The 16,621-nt window shown below is 40.7% G+C and overlaps 1 protein-coding gene across 1 annotated transcript in view; it reads left to right on the top strand.

The window, feature by feature from the left end:
• The window catches only part of LOC106596808 (transient receptor potential cation channel subfamily M member 5), a 113,420-nt gene extending 104,994 nt beyond the window's left edge, over nt 1–8,426 (top strand). The window contains exons 23-26 of the mRNA XM_045708692.1: nt 2,680–2,812; nt 2,984–3,056; nt 3,217–3,307; nt 8,127–8,426. Of these exons, the coding sequence (XP_045564648.1) occupies nt 2,680–2,812; nt 2,984–3,056; nt 3,217–3,307; nt 8,127–8,284 (455 nt within the window). The 3' untranslated portion in view covers nt 8,285–8,426. The remainder of the gene's footprint in view (nt 1–2,679; nt 2,813–2,983; nt 3,057–3,216; nt 3,308–8,126) is intronic.
• Nucleotides 8,427–16,621: the final 8,195 nt, after the last annotated feature.

Here is a 16,621-nt window from a genome sequence, read left to right as displayed (position 1 = left end):
TAGTATATAGATACTTACAGAGTGGTGTTGGTACTAGTACATAGATACTAACAGAGTGGTGTTGATGCTAGTACATAGATACTAACAGAGTGGTGTTGGTGCTAGTATATAGATACTAACAGAGTGGTGTTGGTGCTAGTATATAGATACTAACAGAGTGGTGTTGGTGCTAGTACATAGATACTAACAGAGTGTTGTTGGTGCTAGTACATAGATACTAACAGGGTGGTGTTGGTGCTAGTATATAGATACAGAGTGGTGTTGGTGCTAGTATATAGATACTAACAGAGTGGTGTTGGTGTTAGTACATAGATACTAACAGAGTGGTGTTGGTGCTAGTACATAGATACTAACAGAGTGTTGTTGGTGCTAGTACATAGATACCAACAGAGTGGTGTTGGTGCTAGTATATAGATACTAACAGAGTGGTGTTGGTGCTAGTACATAGACACTAACAGAGTGTTGTTGGTGCTAGTATATAGATACCAACAGAGTGGTGTTGGTGCTAGTAAATAGATACTAACAGAGTGGTGTTGGTGCTAGTACATAGATACTAACAGAGTGTTGTTGGTGCTAGTACATAGATACTAACAGAGTGGTGTTGGTGCTAGTACATAGATACCAACAGAGTGGTGTTGCTGCTAGTATATAGATACTTACAGAGTGGTGTTGGTGTTAGTATATAGATACTAACAGAGTGGTGTTGGTGCTAGTATATAGATACTAACAGAGTGGTGTTGGTGCTAGTACATAGATACTAACAGAGTGGTGTTGGTGCTAGTACATAGATACTAACAGAGTGGTGTTGGTGCTAGTATATAGATACAGAGTGGTGTTGGTGCTAGTACATAGATACTAACAGAGTGGTGTTGGTGCAAGTATATAGATACTAACAGAGAGGTGTTGGTGCTAGTACATAGATACTTACAGAGTGGTGTTGGTGCTAGTACATAGGTACTTACAGAATGGTGTTGGTGCTAGTACATAGATACTTACAGAGTGGTGTTGGTGCTAGTACATAGATACTAACAGAGTGGTGTTGGTGCTAGTACATAGATACTTACAGAGTGGTGTTGGTGCTAGTACATAGATACTAACAGAGTGGTGTTGGTGCTAGTACATAGATACTAACAGAGTAGTGTTGGTGTTAGTATATAGATACTAACAGAGTGGTGTTGGTGCTAGTACATAGATACTAACAGAGTTGTGTTGGTGCTAGTACATAGATACCAACAGAGTGGTGTTGCTGCTAGTATATAGATACTTACAGAGTGGTGTTGGTGTTAGTATATAGATACTAACAGAGTGGTGTTGGTGCTAGTATATAGATACTAACAGAGTGGTGTTGGTGCTAGTACATAGATACTAACAGAGTGGTGTTGGTGCTAGTACATAGATACTAACAGAGTGGTGTTGGTGCTAGTATATAGATACAGAGTGGTGTTGGTGCTAGTACATAGATACTAACAGAGTGGTGTTGGTGCAAGTATATAGATACTAACAGAGAGGTGTTGGTGCTAGTACATAGATACTTACAGAGTGGTGTTGGTGCTAGTACATAGGTACTTACAGAATGGTGTTGGTGCTAGTACATAGATACTTACAGAGTGGTGTTGGTGCTAGTACATAGATACTAACAGAGTGGTGTTGGTGCTAGTACATAGATACTTACAGAGTGGTGTTGGTGCTAGTACATAGATACTAACAGAGTGGTGTTGGTGCTAGTACATAGATACTAACAGAGTAGTGTTGGTGTTAGTATATAGATACTAACAGAGTGGTGTTGGTGCTAGTACATAGATACTAACAGAGTTGTGTTGGTGCTAGTACATAGATACTTACAGAGTGGTGTTGGTGCTAGTATATAGATACTTACAGAGTGGTGTTGGTGCTAGTACATAGATACTAACAGAGTGGTGTTGGTGCTAGTACATAGATACTAACAGAGTGGTGTTGGTGCTAGTATATAGATACTAACAGAGCGGTGTTGGTGCTAGTACATGGATACTAACAAAGTGGTGTTGGTGCTAGTACATAGATACTTACAGAGTGGTGTTGGTGCTAGTATATAGTTCCTTACATAATGGTGTTGGTGCTAGTACATAGATACTTACAGAGTGGTGTTGGTGCTAGTACATAGATACTAACAGAGTGGTGTTGGTGCTAGTACATAGATACTTACAGAGTGGTGTTGGTGCTAGTACATAGATACTTACAGAGTTGTGTTGGTGCTAGTACATAGATACTAACAGAGTGGTGTTGGTGCTAGTATATATATACTAACAGAGTGGTGTTGGTTCTAGTATATAGATACTAACAGAGTGGTGTTGGTGCTAGTACATAGATACTAACAGAGTGGTGTTGGTGCTTGTATATAGATACTAACAGAGTGGTGTTGGTTCTAGTACATAGATACTAACAGAGTGGTGTTGGTTCTAGTATATAGATACTTACAGAGTGGTGTTGGTGCTAGTATATAGATACTTACAGAGTGGTGTTGGTGCTAGTACATAGATACTAACAGAGTGGTGTTGGTGCTAGTATATAGATACTAACAGAATGGTGTTGGTGCTAGTACATAGATACTAACAGAGTGGTGTTGGTGCTAGTATATAGATACTAACAGAGTGGTGTTGGTGATTGTATATAAATGCTTACAGAGTGGTGTTGTGTGTTCAGAGAGGGAGCTGCCTGCAGGTCTGGACCAGAGGTTGATGACCTGGGAGACAGTACAGAAGGAGAACTATCTGGCCAAACTGGAACGGCAGCATCTGGAGAGCAGTGAGGAGAGACTGAAGAGCACCTCTTCCAAGTAACTCTTTCACAATGTTTTGTTTTGTAATGGTATTGATCCATTCCCACCACCTTGTGTGTGCTGTATATTTGTAATTCTTATGAACTACCTTTAAGTCACAGTCTGTATCCTTTATTTATGTCTTTGATATTCAATGTGTTTTTCAAATGTTTTTCTTTGTGACAAAAGGGTTCAGAGCTTATTGAAGATTGTTGGAGGATTCAAGGAGCAAGAGAAGCGAATGTCGTCCATGGAAAGTCAGGTACAAAAATAGAGAGACATTGATTTATTATGCCTGGCATAATGGGACCAATAGAGTAGTCCCAAAAGTGGAACCTCGGCCGGACAACACTAGTGATGGTACATGTGTGTGTATTATCAAAGGTGTGTAAAAGGTATGCCTCTGTCTTTCCCACCCCCAGGTGAAGTACTGTGGGGAGGTGCTGTCCTGGATCGCTGAGTGCTTTTCCCAGAGTACACTCAAGTGTGAGAGAGAGGCCCCCAGAGTTCCTTGTGAGTGATGATCATGATGATGCTAGTGATGATGATAATGATGATGATGATGCTAGTGATGATGATACTATTGATGATACTACTGATGATACTAGTGATGATGATCATGATGATACTAGTGATGATGATAATGATGATCATGATGATGATAATGATGACACTACTGATGATACTACTAATGATGATACTAGTGATGATGATCATGATGATACTAGTGATGATACTAGTGATGATGATCATGATGATGATAATGATGATACTAGTGATGATGATCATGATGATACTAGTGATGATGATAATGATGATCATGATGATGATAATGATGATACTAGTGATGATGATCATGATGATGATGATGATAATGATGAAACTACTGATGATACTAGTGATGATGATCATGATGATGATGATAATGTTGAAACTACTGATGATACTAATGATGATACTAGTGATGATGATAATGATGTTAATGATGATACTACTGATGCTACTAGTGATGATGTCATGATGATACTAGTGATGATACTAGTGATGATGATCATGATGATACTGATGATGATACTAGTGATGATGATACTAGTGATGATGATACTAGTGATGATACTAGTGATGATACTAGTGATGATGATCATGATGATACTAGTGATGATGATACTAGTGATGATGATACTAGGGATGATGATACTAGTGATGATGCTAGTGATGATGCTGGTGAGAAAAATAGGGATGATGCTAGTGATGATGATCATGATAATACTAGTGATGATGCTAATGATGATGCTTGTGATGATGCTAGTAATGATACTAGTGATGATACTAGTGATGATGCTAGTGATTATGCTAGTGATAATGATCATGATGATACTAGTGATGATGATACTAGTGATGATGATCATGATAATACTAGTGATGATGCTAGTGATGATGCTAGTAATGATACTAGTGAGGATGCTAGTGAGGATGCTAGTGATTATGCTAGTGATTATGCTAGTGATAATGATCATGATGATACTAGTGATGATGCTTGTGATTATGATCATGATAGTGATGATACTAGTGATGTTGCTAGTGATGATACTAGTGATTATACTAGTGGTGATGCTAGTGGTGATGTAGTGATGATACTAGTGATGATACTAGTGCTGATACTAGCGATGATGCTAGTTATGATACTAGTGAGGATGCTAGTGAGGATGCTAGTCATAATGATCATGATGATACCAGTGATGATGCAAGTGATTATGATCATGATAGTGATGATACTAGTGATGTTGCTAGTGAGGATACTAGTGAAGATACTAGTGATTATACTAGTGATGATGCTAGTAAGGATACTAGTAATGATGCTAGTGATGATGATCATGATGATACTAGTGATGATGCTAGTGATTCTGATCATGATAGCGATGATACTAGTGATGTTGCTAGTGATGATACTAGTGAAGATACTAGTGATTATATTAGTGATGATGCTAGTGAGGATACTAGTAATGATGCTAGTGATGATGATCATGATGATACTAGTGATGATACTAGTGATGATGATGCTAGTGATGTTGATACTAGTGATGATGATGCTAGTGGTGATGCTAGTGATCATGGTAGGGATGATGCTCGTAATGATACTAGTGACGATACTAGTGTTTACACAAGTGATGATGATAGTGGTGATGTAGAGATGATGCTAGTGATGATACTAGTGATGACACTAGTGATGATGATAGTGGTGATGTAGCGATGATGCTAGTTATGATACTAGTGATGATGCTAGTTATGATACTAGTGATGATACTTGTGATGATGCTAGTGATGACACTAGTGATGACGATAGTGATGATGTAGTGATGATACTAGTGATGGTACTAGTGATGGTACTAGTGATGACACTAGTTATGATGCTAGTTATGATACTAGTGAGGATGCTAGTGATGGTACTAGTGATGATACTAGTGTTTCCACTAGTGATGATGATAGTGATGATGTAGGGATGATACTAGTGATGATACTAGTGATGATACTAGTGCTGATACTAGTGCTGATACTAGCGATGATGCTAGTTATGATACTAGTGAGGATGCTAGTGAGGATGCTAGTGATAATGATCATGATGATACTAGTGATGATGCTAGTGATTATGATCATGATTACGATGATAATAGTGATGATACTAGTGAAGATACTAGTGATTATACTAGTGATGATGCTAGTGAGGATACTAGTAATGATGCTAGTGATGATGATCATGATGATACTAGTGATGATGCTAGTGATTATGATCATGATGATACTAGTGATGATGCTAGTGATTATGATCATGATAGCGATGATACTAGTGATGTTGCTAGTGATGATACTAGTGAAGATACTAGTGATTATATTAGTGATGATACTAGTGAGAATACTAGTAATGATACTAGTGATGATACTAGTGTTTACACTAGTGATGATGATAGTGGTGATGTAGAGATGATGCTAGTGATGACACTAGTGATGATGATAGTGGTGATGTAGCGATGATGCTAGTTATGATACTAGTGATGATGCTAGTTATGATACTAGCGATGATACTTGTGATGACACTAGTGATGACGATAATGATGATGTAGGGATGATACTAGTGATGATACTAGTGATGGTACTAGTGATGACACTAGTGAGGATGCTAGTTATAATACTAGTGATGATGCTAGTTATGATACTAGCGATGATACTAGTGATGATGCTAGTGATGGTACTAGTGATGATTCTAGTGTTTACACTAGTGATGATGTAGGGATGATACTAGTGATGATACTAGTGATGATCTAGTGATGATGCTAGTGATGGTACTAGTGATGGTACTAGTGATGGTACTAGTGATGGTACTAGTGATGGTCTAGTGATGGTCTAGTGATGATCTAGTGGTGGTACTAGTGATGATCTAGTGATGGTACTAGTGATGGTACTAGTGATGGTACTAGTGATGATCTAGTGATGATACTAGTGATGGTACTAGTGATGGTACTAGTGATGGTACTAGTGATGGTCTAGTGATGGTCTAGTGATGGTACTAGTGATGGTACTAGTGATGATCTAGTGATGATCTAGTGATGATCTAGTGATGGTACTAGTGATGATCTAGTGATGGTACTAGTGATGGTACTAGTGATGATACTAGTGATGATCTAGTGATGGTACTAGTGATGGTACTAGTGATGGTACTAGTGATGATCTAGTGATGGTACTAGTGATGATCTAGTGATGGTACTAGTGATGGTACTAGTGATGATCTAGTGATGGTACTAGTGATGATACTAGTGATGGTACTAGTGATGGTACTAGTGATGATCTAGTGATGATCTAGTGATGATGTAGTGATGATCTAGTGATGGTACTAGTGATGATACTAGTGATGGTACTAGTGATGGTACTAGTGATGATACTAGTGATGATACTAGTGATGGTACTAGTGATGATACTAGTGATGGTACTAGTGATGATCTAGTGATGGTACTTGTGATGATACTAGTGATGATACTAGTGATGGTACTAGTGATGATCTAGTGATGGTACTAGTGATGATCTAGTGATGGTACTAGTGATGATACTAGTGATGGTACTAGTGATGATCTAGTGATGGTACTAGTGATGATACTAGTGATGATACTAGTGATGGTACTAGTGATGATACTAGTGATGATACTAGTGATGGTACTAGTGATGGTACTAGTGATGATCTAGTGATGATCTAGTGATGGTACTAGTGATGGTACTAGTGATGTACTAGTGATGTACTAGTGATGATACTAGTGATGATACTAGTGATGATCTAGTGATGGTACTAGTGATGATCTAGTGATGGTACTAGTGATGATACTAGTGATGATACTAGTGATGGTACTAGTGATGATCTAGTGATGGTACTAGTGATGGTACTAGTGATGGTACTAGTGATGGTACTAGTGATGATCTAGTGATGGTACTAGTGATGGTACTAGTGATGGTACTAGTGATGATACTAGTGATGGTACTAGTGATGGTACTAGTGATGATCTAGTGATGATACTAGTGATGATCTAGTGATGATACTAGTGATGGTACTAGTGATGATACTAGTGATGATACTAGTGATGATCTAGTGATGGTCTAGTGATGGTACTAGTGATGTACTAGTGATGATACTAGTGATGATCTAGTGATGATCTAGTGATGGTACTAGTGATGGTACTAGTGATGGTACTAGTGATGGTCTAGTGATGGTACTAGTGATGATCTAGTGATGATACTAGTGATGGTACTAGTGATGATCTAGTGATGGTACTAGTGATGATCTAGTGATGATACTAGTGATGGTACTAGTGATGGTACTAGTGATGATCTAGTGATGGTACTAGTGATGGTACTAGTGATGGTACTAGTGATGATACTAGTGATGGTACTAGTGATGGTACTAGTGATAGTACTAGTGATGGTACTAGTGATGATACTAGTGATGATCTAGTGATGGTACTAGTGATGGTACTAGTGATGATACTAATTATGGTACTAGTGATGGTACTAATGATGGTACTAATGATGGTAATAGGGATGATCATGATCATACTAGAGGTTTTTTACAACAATATACTGTGGATGCTAGTGGTTACAATGACTGGTGATGAAGTCAATTCATAGTATAGAAGTGTGAACTTGTGATTTTTTGCTGTTGTTAACCTAGTGGTTATAAGTGATTTGCAGGTATGAAGCATTGTTGACAAAGTGGGTGTGTGTTCTGGGTGGGGTGTACAGAGAGGAACTGTCTGTTAAAGCAGCATAGTCTAAATGTCAATCTTTCTTATAGCTGTCAAGACTACTGGTGTCACAGCTGTGAAGGCCGGCGTTTCCAGAGATCCCCCTCAGAACGTGTCAGACAAGGAGATCGAGCCAGAGAGGAGAGAGGTTAAACTAGGCCCCTCAGGATACGGAGCCAACAAGAGGTTTCCTTACATCGACCAATAACATCCACATCAAAAGTAGTGTTTTTGTAATATGAATCCCAGCCTGGAAATCGAACCACAAATTTTCTGAACGTTTTTAGTTTTCTAGTTGAGACATGACTGAATCTGAATCCAAAGTGCCTTATTAAAATGAACAGCCTTGATCCAAATGTGTCTGACTGTGATTTGTGATGTACCGATGTTTCTACTCAAGAGTGCCACCACCAATACATTAGCAAATATCTCAGTACCAATAATCATTTACAAGTGACAAATATAGTGTAAACATTGTTAATGTTGTAAATGACTATTGTAGCTGGAAACGGCAGATTTTTAATGGAATATCTACATAGGCGTACAGAGGCCCATTATCAGCAACCATCACTCCTGTGTTCCAATGGCATGTTGTGTTAGCTAATCCAAGTTTATAATTTTAAAAGGCTAATTGATCATTAGAAAACCCTTTTGCAATTATATTAGCACAGCTGAAAACTGTTGTTCTGATTAAAGAAGCAATAAAACTAGTTGAGTATCTGGAGCATCAGCATTTGTGGGTTCGATTACAGACTCAAAATGGCCAGAAACAAAGAACTTTCTTCTGAAATTCATCAGTCTTGTTCTGAGAAATTAAGACTATTTCATGCGAGAAATTGCCAAGAAACTGAAGATCTCGTACAAAGCTGTGTACTATTCCCTTCCCAGAACAGAGTTCCTCTGTCCAGCACAAAGCAGATAATTCAATCAATGTTCTTACTGGTCCTAGAGTACGATAACATCATCTATATGAATGCAGCTGCCCCTTCATTAAAGCCTTTAGATTAATTTGACCATAGAGCCCTTTGTTTTATTATGGGTACAGGTTCAGTACACATCCCTGCATTCTCTATTATAAAGTAGACTGACCCTCTTTGAGGTCACGTAGGTCAATTCATTGCTCTCTTTGCCTTTATAAAGCTCTTTGACATATTGTAAACTCCCTCTGTATCTAACATCTACTATAACCATTAGACATACGAGTCAGAGATATCATACACAGTCTCAGGAATTGCTAGCTCTGGAAATTTCTTTGGTCTATACAGAGTTAGGTAAATCAGCTCTTTGCCCCTTACTTGTGAAATAAATTCCAAGCTTCTCTAAACATTGATGTTTTGGTGTCTCTGGGTTAATTCAGACTGCTGAATGAGGCCTGTTACAACTTACTTATGTTTATATTCCACAGTGTGAATAGTGGTTTCCATAAAGTTATTAACCCCGTAAACCGGAATCTGAAATTACCTTTATGATCGTTCTTACCCCTGTTACTTTGGGGTTCTATTCCCTCTTTCAAAATCCCCACTGTGTACAAATCTCTAACATTCATGATCCTTCACTATATTTCTCCCTAAACTACCCACAATAACTATTGTCTATTGTTATTCTCAATGACTTCACTGCCAATATGAAAGTTTTATACATAGCTAAATACAATGTTGGAGCCAGTTTTCATGTCTTTGGTTATGCAAACATTTGTTTATTAGATGATATTTCTCATTAAGAATAATGTTGTTTTAATTCTATATGGGTCATGCTTTGCTTTGGTGATGTGTTCTCTTATGGGTCAATGATTTTAATTACAATATAGAAATTATGTTCTTGCCTCAATTACTTAGAAGGGCATGTGGTCCCACCCCTCCCATGTGGTCCCACCCCTCCCATGTGGTCCCACCCCTCCCATGTAGTCCCACCCCTCCCATGTGGTCCCACCCCTCCCATGTAGTCCCACCCCTCCCATGTGGCCCCACCCCTCCCATGTAGTCCCACCCCTCCCATGTGGCCCCACCCCTCCCATGTGGTCCCACCCCTCCCATGTGGTCCCACCCCTCCCATGTGGTCCCACCCCTCCCATGTAGTCCCACCCCTCTCATGTGGTCCCACCACTCTCATGTGGTCCCACCCCTCCCATGTGGTCCCACCGCTCCCATGTGGTCCCACCCCTCCCATGTGGTCCGACCGCTCCCATGAGGTCCCACCTCTCCCATGTGGTCCCACCCCTCCTATGTAGTCCCACCCCTCCCATGTGGTCCTACCCCCATGCTAATACACTACCAAGCAATGCAAGCAGTTGTGGAATTAACCCCAAAACACTTGTGTGTCTTTTTGGATCAAGACTTGATCCAGAATACCAATAGACATGATCAGATCCTCTTCCCTTTTCAGGCATCATATAATGCACAGCCACATGCAAATCATAAACTCCACCAATAAAACATTGAAAACCTGAACATGACTACCGGCAATGTCATTATTTTCCTCACCATCGATCAATGGCTGAATTGCGTTCTTTTTCTTTATACATGCACCGAGTTTCCAATGTCTGGAGACAATCAACATTGTAAATGAAAAAGACCCAAATAAAACCTATTTAAAAAGACGTGGTCAAAATGGCTTAAGGTGGTTTTGTCATTGTGTCCCAGACATGAAGGACACAATACACGTGGAATGGGTCTAGGAGACATGTTTTCTGTAGTTTATCTGTGTTAGACGTGGTCTAGGAGACATGTTTTCTGTAGTTTATCTGTGTTAGACGTGGTCTAGGAGACATGTTTTCTGTAGTTTATCTGTGTTAGACGTGGTCTAGGAGACATGTTTTCTGTAGTTGATCTGTGTTAGACGTGGTGTAGGAGACATGTTTTCTTTCTCTCCAAAACTCTTGAACGTGCCGTCCTTGGCCAGCTCTCTTGCTATCTCTCTCAGAATGACCTTCTTGATCCTAATCAGTCAGGTTTCAAGACTGGGCATTCAACTGAGACTGCTCTTCTCTGTGTCACGGAGGCTCTCCGCACTGCTAAAGCTAACTCTCTCTCCTCTGCTCTCATCCTCCTAGACCTATCTGCTGCCTTTGATACTGTGAACCATCAGATCCTCCTCTCCACCCTCTCCGACCTGGGCATCTCCGGCGCGGCCCACGCTTGGATTGCGTCCTACCTGACAGGTCGCTCCTACCAGGTGGCGTGGCGAGAATCTGTCTCCGCACCACGTGCTCTCACCACTGGTGTCCCCCAGGGCTCTGTTCTAGGCCCTCTCCTATTCTCGCTATACACCAAGTCACTTGGCTCTGTCATATCCTCACATGGTCTCTCATATCATTGCTATGCAGATGACACACAATTAATCTTCTCCTTTCCCCCTTCTGACAACCAGGTGGCGAATCGCATCTCTGCATGTCTGGCAGACATATCAGTGTGGATGACGGATCACCACCTCAAGCTGAACCTCGGCAAGACGGAGCTGCTCTTCCTCCCGGGGAAGGACTGCCCGTTCCATGATCTCGCCATCACAGTTGACAACTCCCTTGTGTCCTCCTCCCAGAGTGCTAAGAGCCTCGGCGTGACCCTGGACAACACCCTGTCGTTCTCCACTAACATCAAGGCGGTGACCCGATCCTGTAGGTTCATGCTCTACAACATTCGCAGAGTACGACCCTGCCTCACACAGGAAGCGGCGCAGGTCCTAATCCAGGCACTTGTCATCTCCCGTCTGGATTACTGCAACTCGTTGTTGGCTGGGCTCCCTGCTTGTGCCATTAAACCCCTACAACTCATCCAGAACGCCGCAGCCCATCTGGTGTTCAACCTTCCCAAGTTCTCTCACGTCACCCCGCTCCTCCGCTCTCTCCACTGGCTTCCAGTCGAAGCTCGAATCTGCTACAAGACCATGGTGCTCGCCTATGGAGCTGTGAGGGGAACGGCACCTCCGTACCTTCAGGCTCTGATCAGGCCCTACACCCAAACAAGGGCACTGCGTTCATCCACCTCTGGCCTGCTCGCCTCCCTACCTCTGAGGAAGCACAGTTCCCGCTCAGCCCAGTCAAAACTGTTCGCTGCTCTGGCACCCCAATGGTGGAACAAGCTCCCTCACGACGCCAGGACAGCGGAGTCAATCACCACCTTCCGGAGACACCTGAAACCCCACCTCTTTAAGGAATACCTGGGATAGGATAAAGTAATCCTTCTAACCCCCCCTTAAAAGATTTAGATGCACTATTGTAAAGTGGTTGTTCCACTGGATATTATAAGGTGAATGCACCAATTTGTAAGTCGCTCTGGATAAGAGCGTCTGCTAAATGACTTAAATGTAAAATGTAAAATGTCAAAGTATAAAACTTCGCTTTAAAAAAAATAAAAATTATATAACAACCAGGTCTTCCATTTGCCAAAACTAGTTAGCCTTACATCCTGAATGTATATGTGCTAGGGGTGGGACTATATAACTAGTTAGCCTTACATCCTGAATGTATATGTGCTAGGGGTGGGACTATATAACTAGTTAGCCTTACATCCTGAATGTATATGTGCTAGGGGTGGGACTACATAACTAGTTAGCCTTACATCCTGAATGTATATGTGCTAGGGGTGGGACTATATAACTAGTTAGCCTTACATCCTGAATGTATATGTGCTAGGGGTGGGACTATATAACTAGTTAGCCTTACATCCTGAATGTATATGTGCTAGGGGTGGGACTATATAACTAGTTAGCCTTACATCCTGAATGTATATGTGCTAGGGGTGGGACTATATAACTAGTTAGCCTTACATCCTGAATGTATATGTGCTAGGGGTGGGACTATATAACTAGTTAGCCTTACATCCTGAATGTATATGTGCTAGGGGTGGGACTACATAACTAGTTAGCCTTACATCCTGAATGTATATGTGCTAGGGGTGGGACTACATAACTAGTTAGCCTTACATCCTGAATGTATAAACCTATAATTGTCACTTTGGAGTCTGGACTACTGAAGAGATTCTAATGGCTTTCAATCATCTGGCCCGCAGACTTTCTCTTCCAATGTGTACCCAGGCAGGGATGTTCCACTCAGGGCCTGTTCCATCTGACACAGAGCAAGTCCTATCTTAAGCCATTCTGCGAAACGCAGGACAAAATGGCTTAAGGTGGTTTTGTCATTGTGTCCCAGACATGAAGGACACAATACACGTGGAATGGGTCTAGGAGACATGTTTTCTGTAGTTTATCTGTGTTAGACGTGGTCTAGGAGACATGTTTTCTGTAGTTGATCTGTGTTAGACGTGGTGTAGGAGACATGTTTTCTGTAGTTTATCTGTGTTAGACGTGGTCTAGGAGACATGTTTTCTGTAGTTGATCTGTGTTAGATGTGGTCTAGGAGACATGTTTTCTGTAGTTGATCTGTGTTAGACGTGGTCTAAGAGACATGTTTTCTGTAGTTTATCTGTGTTAGACGTGGTCTAAGAGACATGTTTTCTGTAGTTTATCTGTGTTAGACGTAGTCTAGGAGACATGTTTTCTGTAGTTTATCTGTGTTAGACGTGGGCTAGGAGACATGTTTTCTGTAGTTTATCTGTGTTAGACGTGGTCTAGGAGACATGTTTTCTGTAGTTGATCTGTGTTAGACGTGGTGTAGGAGACATGTTTTCTGTAGTTTATCTGTGTTAGACGTGGTCTAGGAGACATGTTTTCTGTAGTTGATCTGTGTTAGACGTGGTCTAGGAGACATGTTTTCTGTAGTTGATCTGTGTTAGACGTGGTCTAAGAGACATGTTTTCTGTAGTTTATCTGTGTTAGACGTGGTCTAAGAGACATGTTTTCTGTAGTTTATCTGTGTTAGACGTAGTCTAGGAGACATGTTTTCTGTAGTTTATCTGTGTTAGACGTGGGCTAGGAGACATGTTTTCTGTAGTTTATCTGTGTTAGACGTGGTCTAGGAGACATGTTTTCTGTAGTTGATCTGTGTTAGACGTGGTCTAGGAGACATGTTTTCTGTAGTTTATCTGTGTTAGACGTGGCACAGGACAAGTCTAACACTTACTTATACTCAGGCAGACCGACCCCGGAAATTACTTTTTCATATACAAGGGGTCACAAGATACACAGAAGTTCACTACAACATTTCCCAACTGTTTCACATTTTCTTTCAGTTCAACAAGGTCACTACACATCAATCACCAGGACAAACATTTGCTTTACCCCAAAGAAATAGTTGCGCTATGAAGTTACATAAGCACTCACTCCATAACGTGAGAACATCCGGACAGGATGTCCATAAAAGGACATAAACACAGGACACCAAAAATAGATCAATCACTTTTTGACACATGCTGTCTACTATATTCTCTCTGCTCTTTAATCCCACCCCACAGCCACTCTCAGCACATCCCACCTATCACCACAGACCAGCCTCGTTTGGTTTCCATGTGCCATATATTTTTTAAATTGTGCTGTGATGTTTTACATACATTTTTAACGTTTCAAAATCCTACAGTATCCACAGACTGTGAGCTAAAGATGAAAACCTTTCCTACCAGTATTATTATATTATTGATTGACTATGTCTTTCCAGATCGCCCAACACTGCTATTTGAAAGGTTAATTTTAAATGCATGTTGTGATTGTTTAACCATTCATGAACCTGTGACCAGAAACAAGCTACATAGGAGCAATACCAGAATAAATGATCTATTGATTCCGTCTCTTCTCAGCAAAATGTACAGAGCTGAGATTGTTGTATGCCCCATATATATATATATATATATATATATATATAGTGTTCTGTTGGTGGCAAGAATTTTGTATAATAATTTCAATTGAAAAACTTGTGTTGTGGTTAATTTCTGTATTATCAAATGAGGAGAGACAAACTTATCACACAAGTCAGAGTTATACCTAAACTACATTTTTATTCATTTATTAATAAGGAGAGCAGGTCACACACACACACACACACACACACACACACACACACACACACAGAATGATCTGAGTACTCGATGGCTGGTCGAAGAACCACACTTAGATGATTCGTTGAGAGCCCTGAGACAAAGAATACAAACACTTTTTATAGCAAAGATACACACCCTTAGTCTACATGACAAACAACAGATGTGTGGAATGGTTCACCACGTGAGACTTGATAAATGAGAAAGGAGTATCCCCCAGCCAGATAGCATTTGCTATGAAGACTTTTATTTTATAGAGTTTGGCCCCTAAGACAAGGCTCTGATCTCGTCACTGGTACTTCATAGTACAGAAACTCATTCTATGGCATAAATCAATTGTCAACTCCAGATGTCCCTATCTCAAGTAAAACCCATGTCCTTGACCACACGCCTAGAAAAGCTCACGGATGGGAGTGAGCCTCTGGGTCATACACTATCCCAGGATAGGTGCAACATCAGAGAGGACGTACAATGGTTCCAGACAATACCCCACACATCCTGTCTCAGACCTTATCTCCACCAAGGCCGAACTCAGAAGACCAAGCACAGATGCGAGTGTTCTAAAACCACTATTCTACTCCATAAAAACAATCATTTGATGCAATACTAGTATTATAACATCTTGTAATTTCGCTCTCACACTCAGAAGTGTTGAATCAAGTGTTGTTTTTTTGTACCAGTTCATAAACCATGTGACATGGAATCAGTACATCGAAAATCTCTTCCTATTTATTTTGCAACCTGTATGGTGCAGCTGTCAACATTTGAAATGAAACTGGTATATTTTTCTATTTATTATCTATCCTGTTGCCTAGTCACTTTATCCCTACCTAGTACCTTATTTATAATTTTTTTTACATTTTATTTAACCTTTATTTAACTAGGCAAGTCAGTTAAGAACAAATTCTTATTTACAATGAAAGCCTACCAAAAGGTAAAAGGCCTGCGGGGACGGGGGCTGGGATTAAAAATTTAAATATAGGACAAAACACACATCACGACAAGAGACACCACAACACTACATAAAGAGAGACCTAAGACAACAACACAGCATGATAGCAACACCACATGACAATAACACATGGTAGCAACATAACATGGCAGAAGCACAACATGATAGAAGCACAAAACATGGTACAAACAATATTGGGCACAGACAACAGCACAAAGGCAAGAAGGTAGAGACAAGATACAGCAGAATAGAATAGAGTATATACATATGAGATGAGTAATGCAAAATATGTAGACATTATTAAAGTGACTAGTGTTCCATTGTTAAAGTGGCCAGTGATTTCCAGTCTATGTATATGGGCAGCAGCCTCTAATGTGCTAGTGATGGCTATTTAACAGTCTGATGGCCTTGAGATGGAAGCTGTTTTTCAGTCTCTCAGTCCCAGCATTGATGTACCTGTACTGGACTCGCCTTCTGGATGATAGCGGGGTAAACAGGCAGTGGCTCGGGTGGTTGTTGTCCTTGATGATCTTTTTGGCCTTCCTGTGACATCGGGTGCTGTAGGTGTCCTGGAGGGCAGGTAGTTTGCCCCCGGTGATGCATTGGGCAGACCGCACCACCCACTGCAGAACCCTGTGGTTGTGGGCGGTGCAGATGCAGTACCAGGCGGTGA

Source organism: Salmo salar, chromosome ssa26 (genome assembly GCF_905237065.1).
Source record: "Salmo salar chromosome ssa26, Ssal_v3.1, whole genome shotgun sequence".
Lineage (NCBI taxonomy): Eukaryota > Metazoa > Chordata > Actinopteri > Salmoniformes > Salmonidae > Salmo > Salmo salar.
Note: the sequence above shows the minus strand (reverse complement) of the source record. Positions and strands in the feature narration are given on the sequence as shown.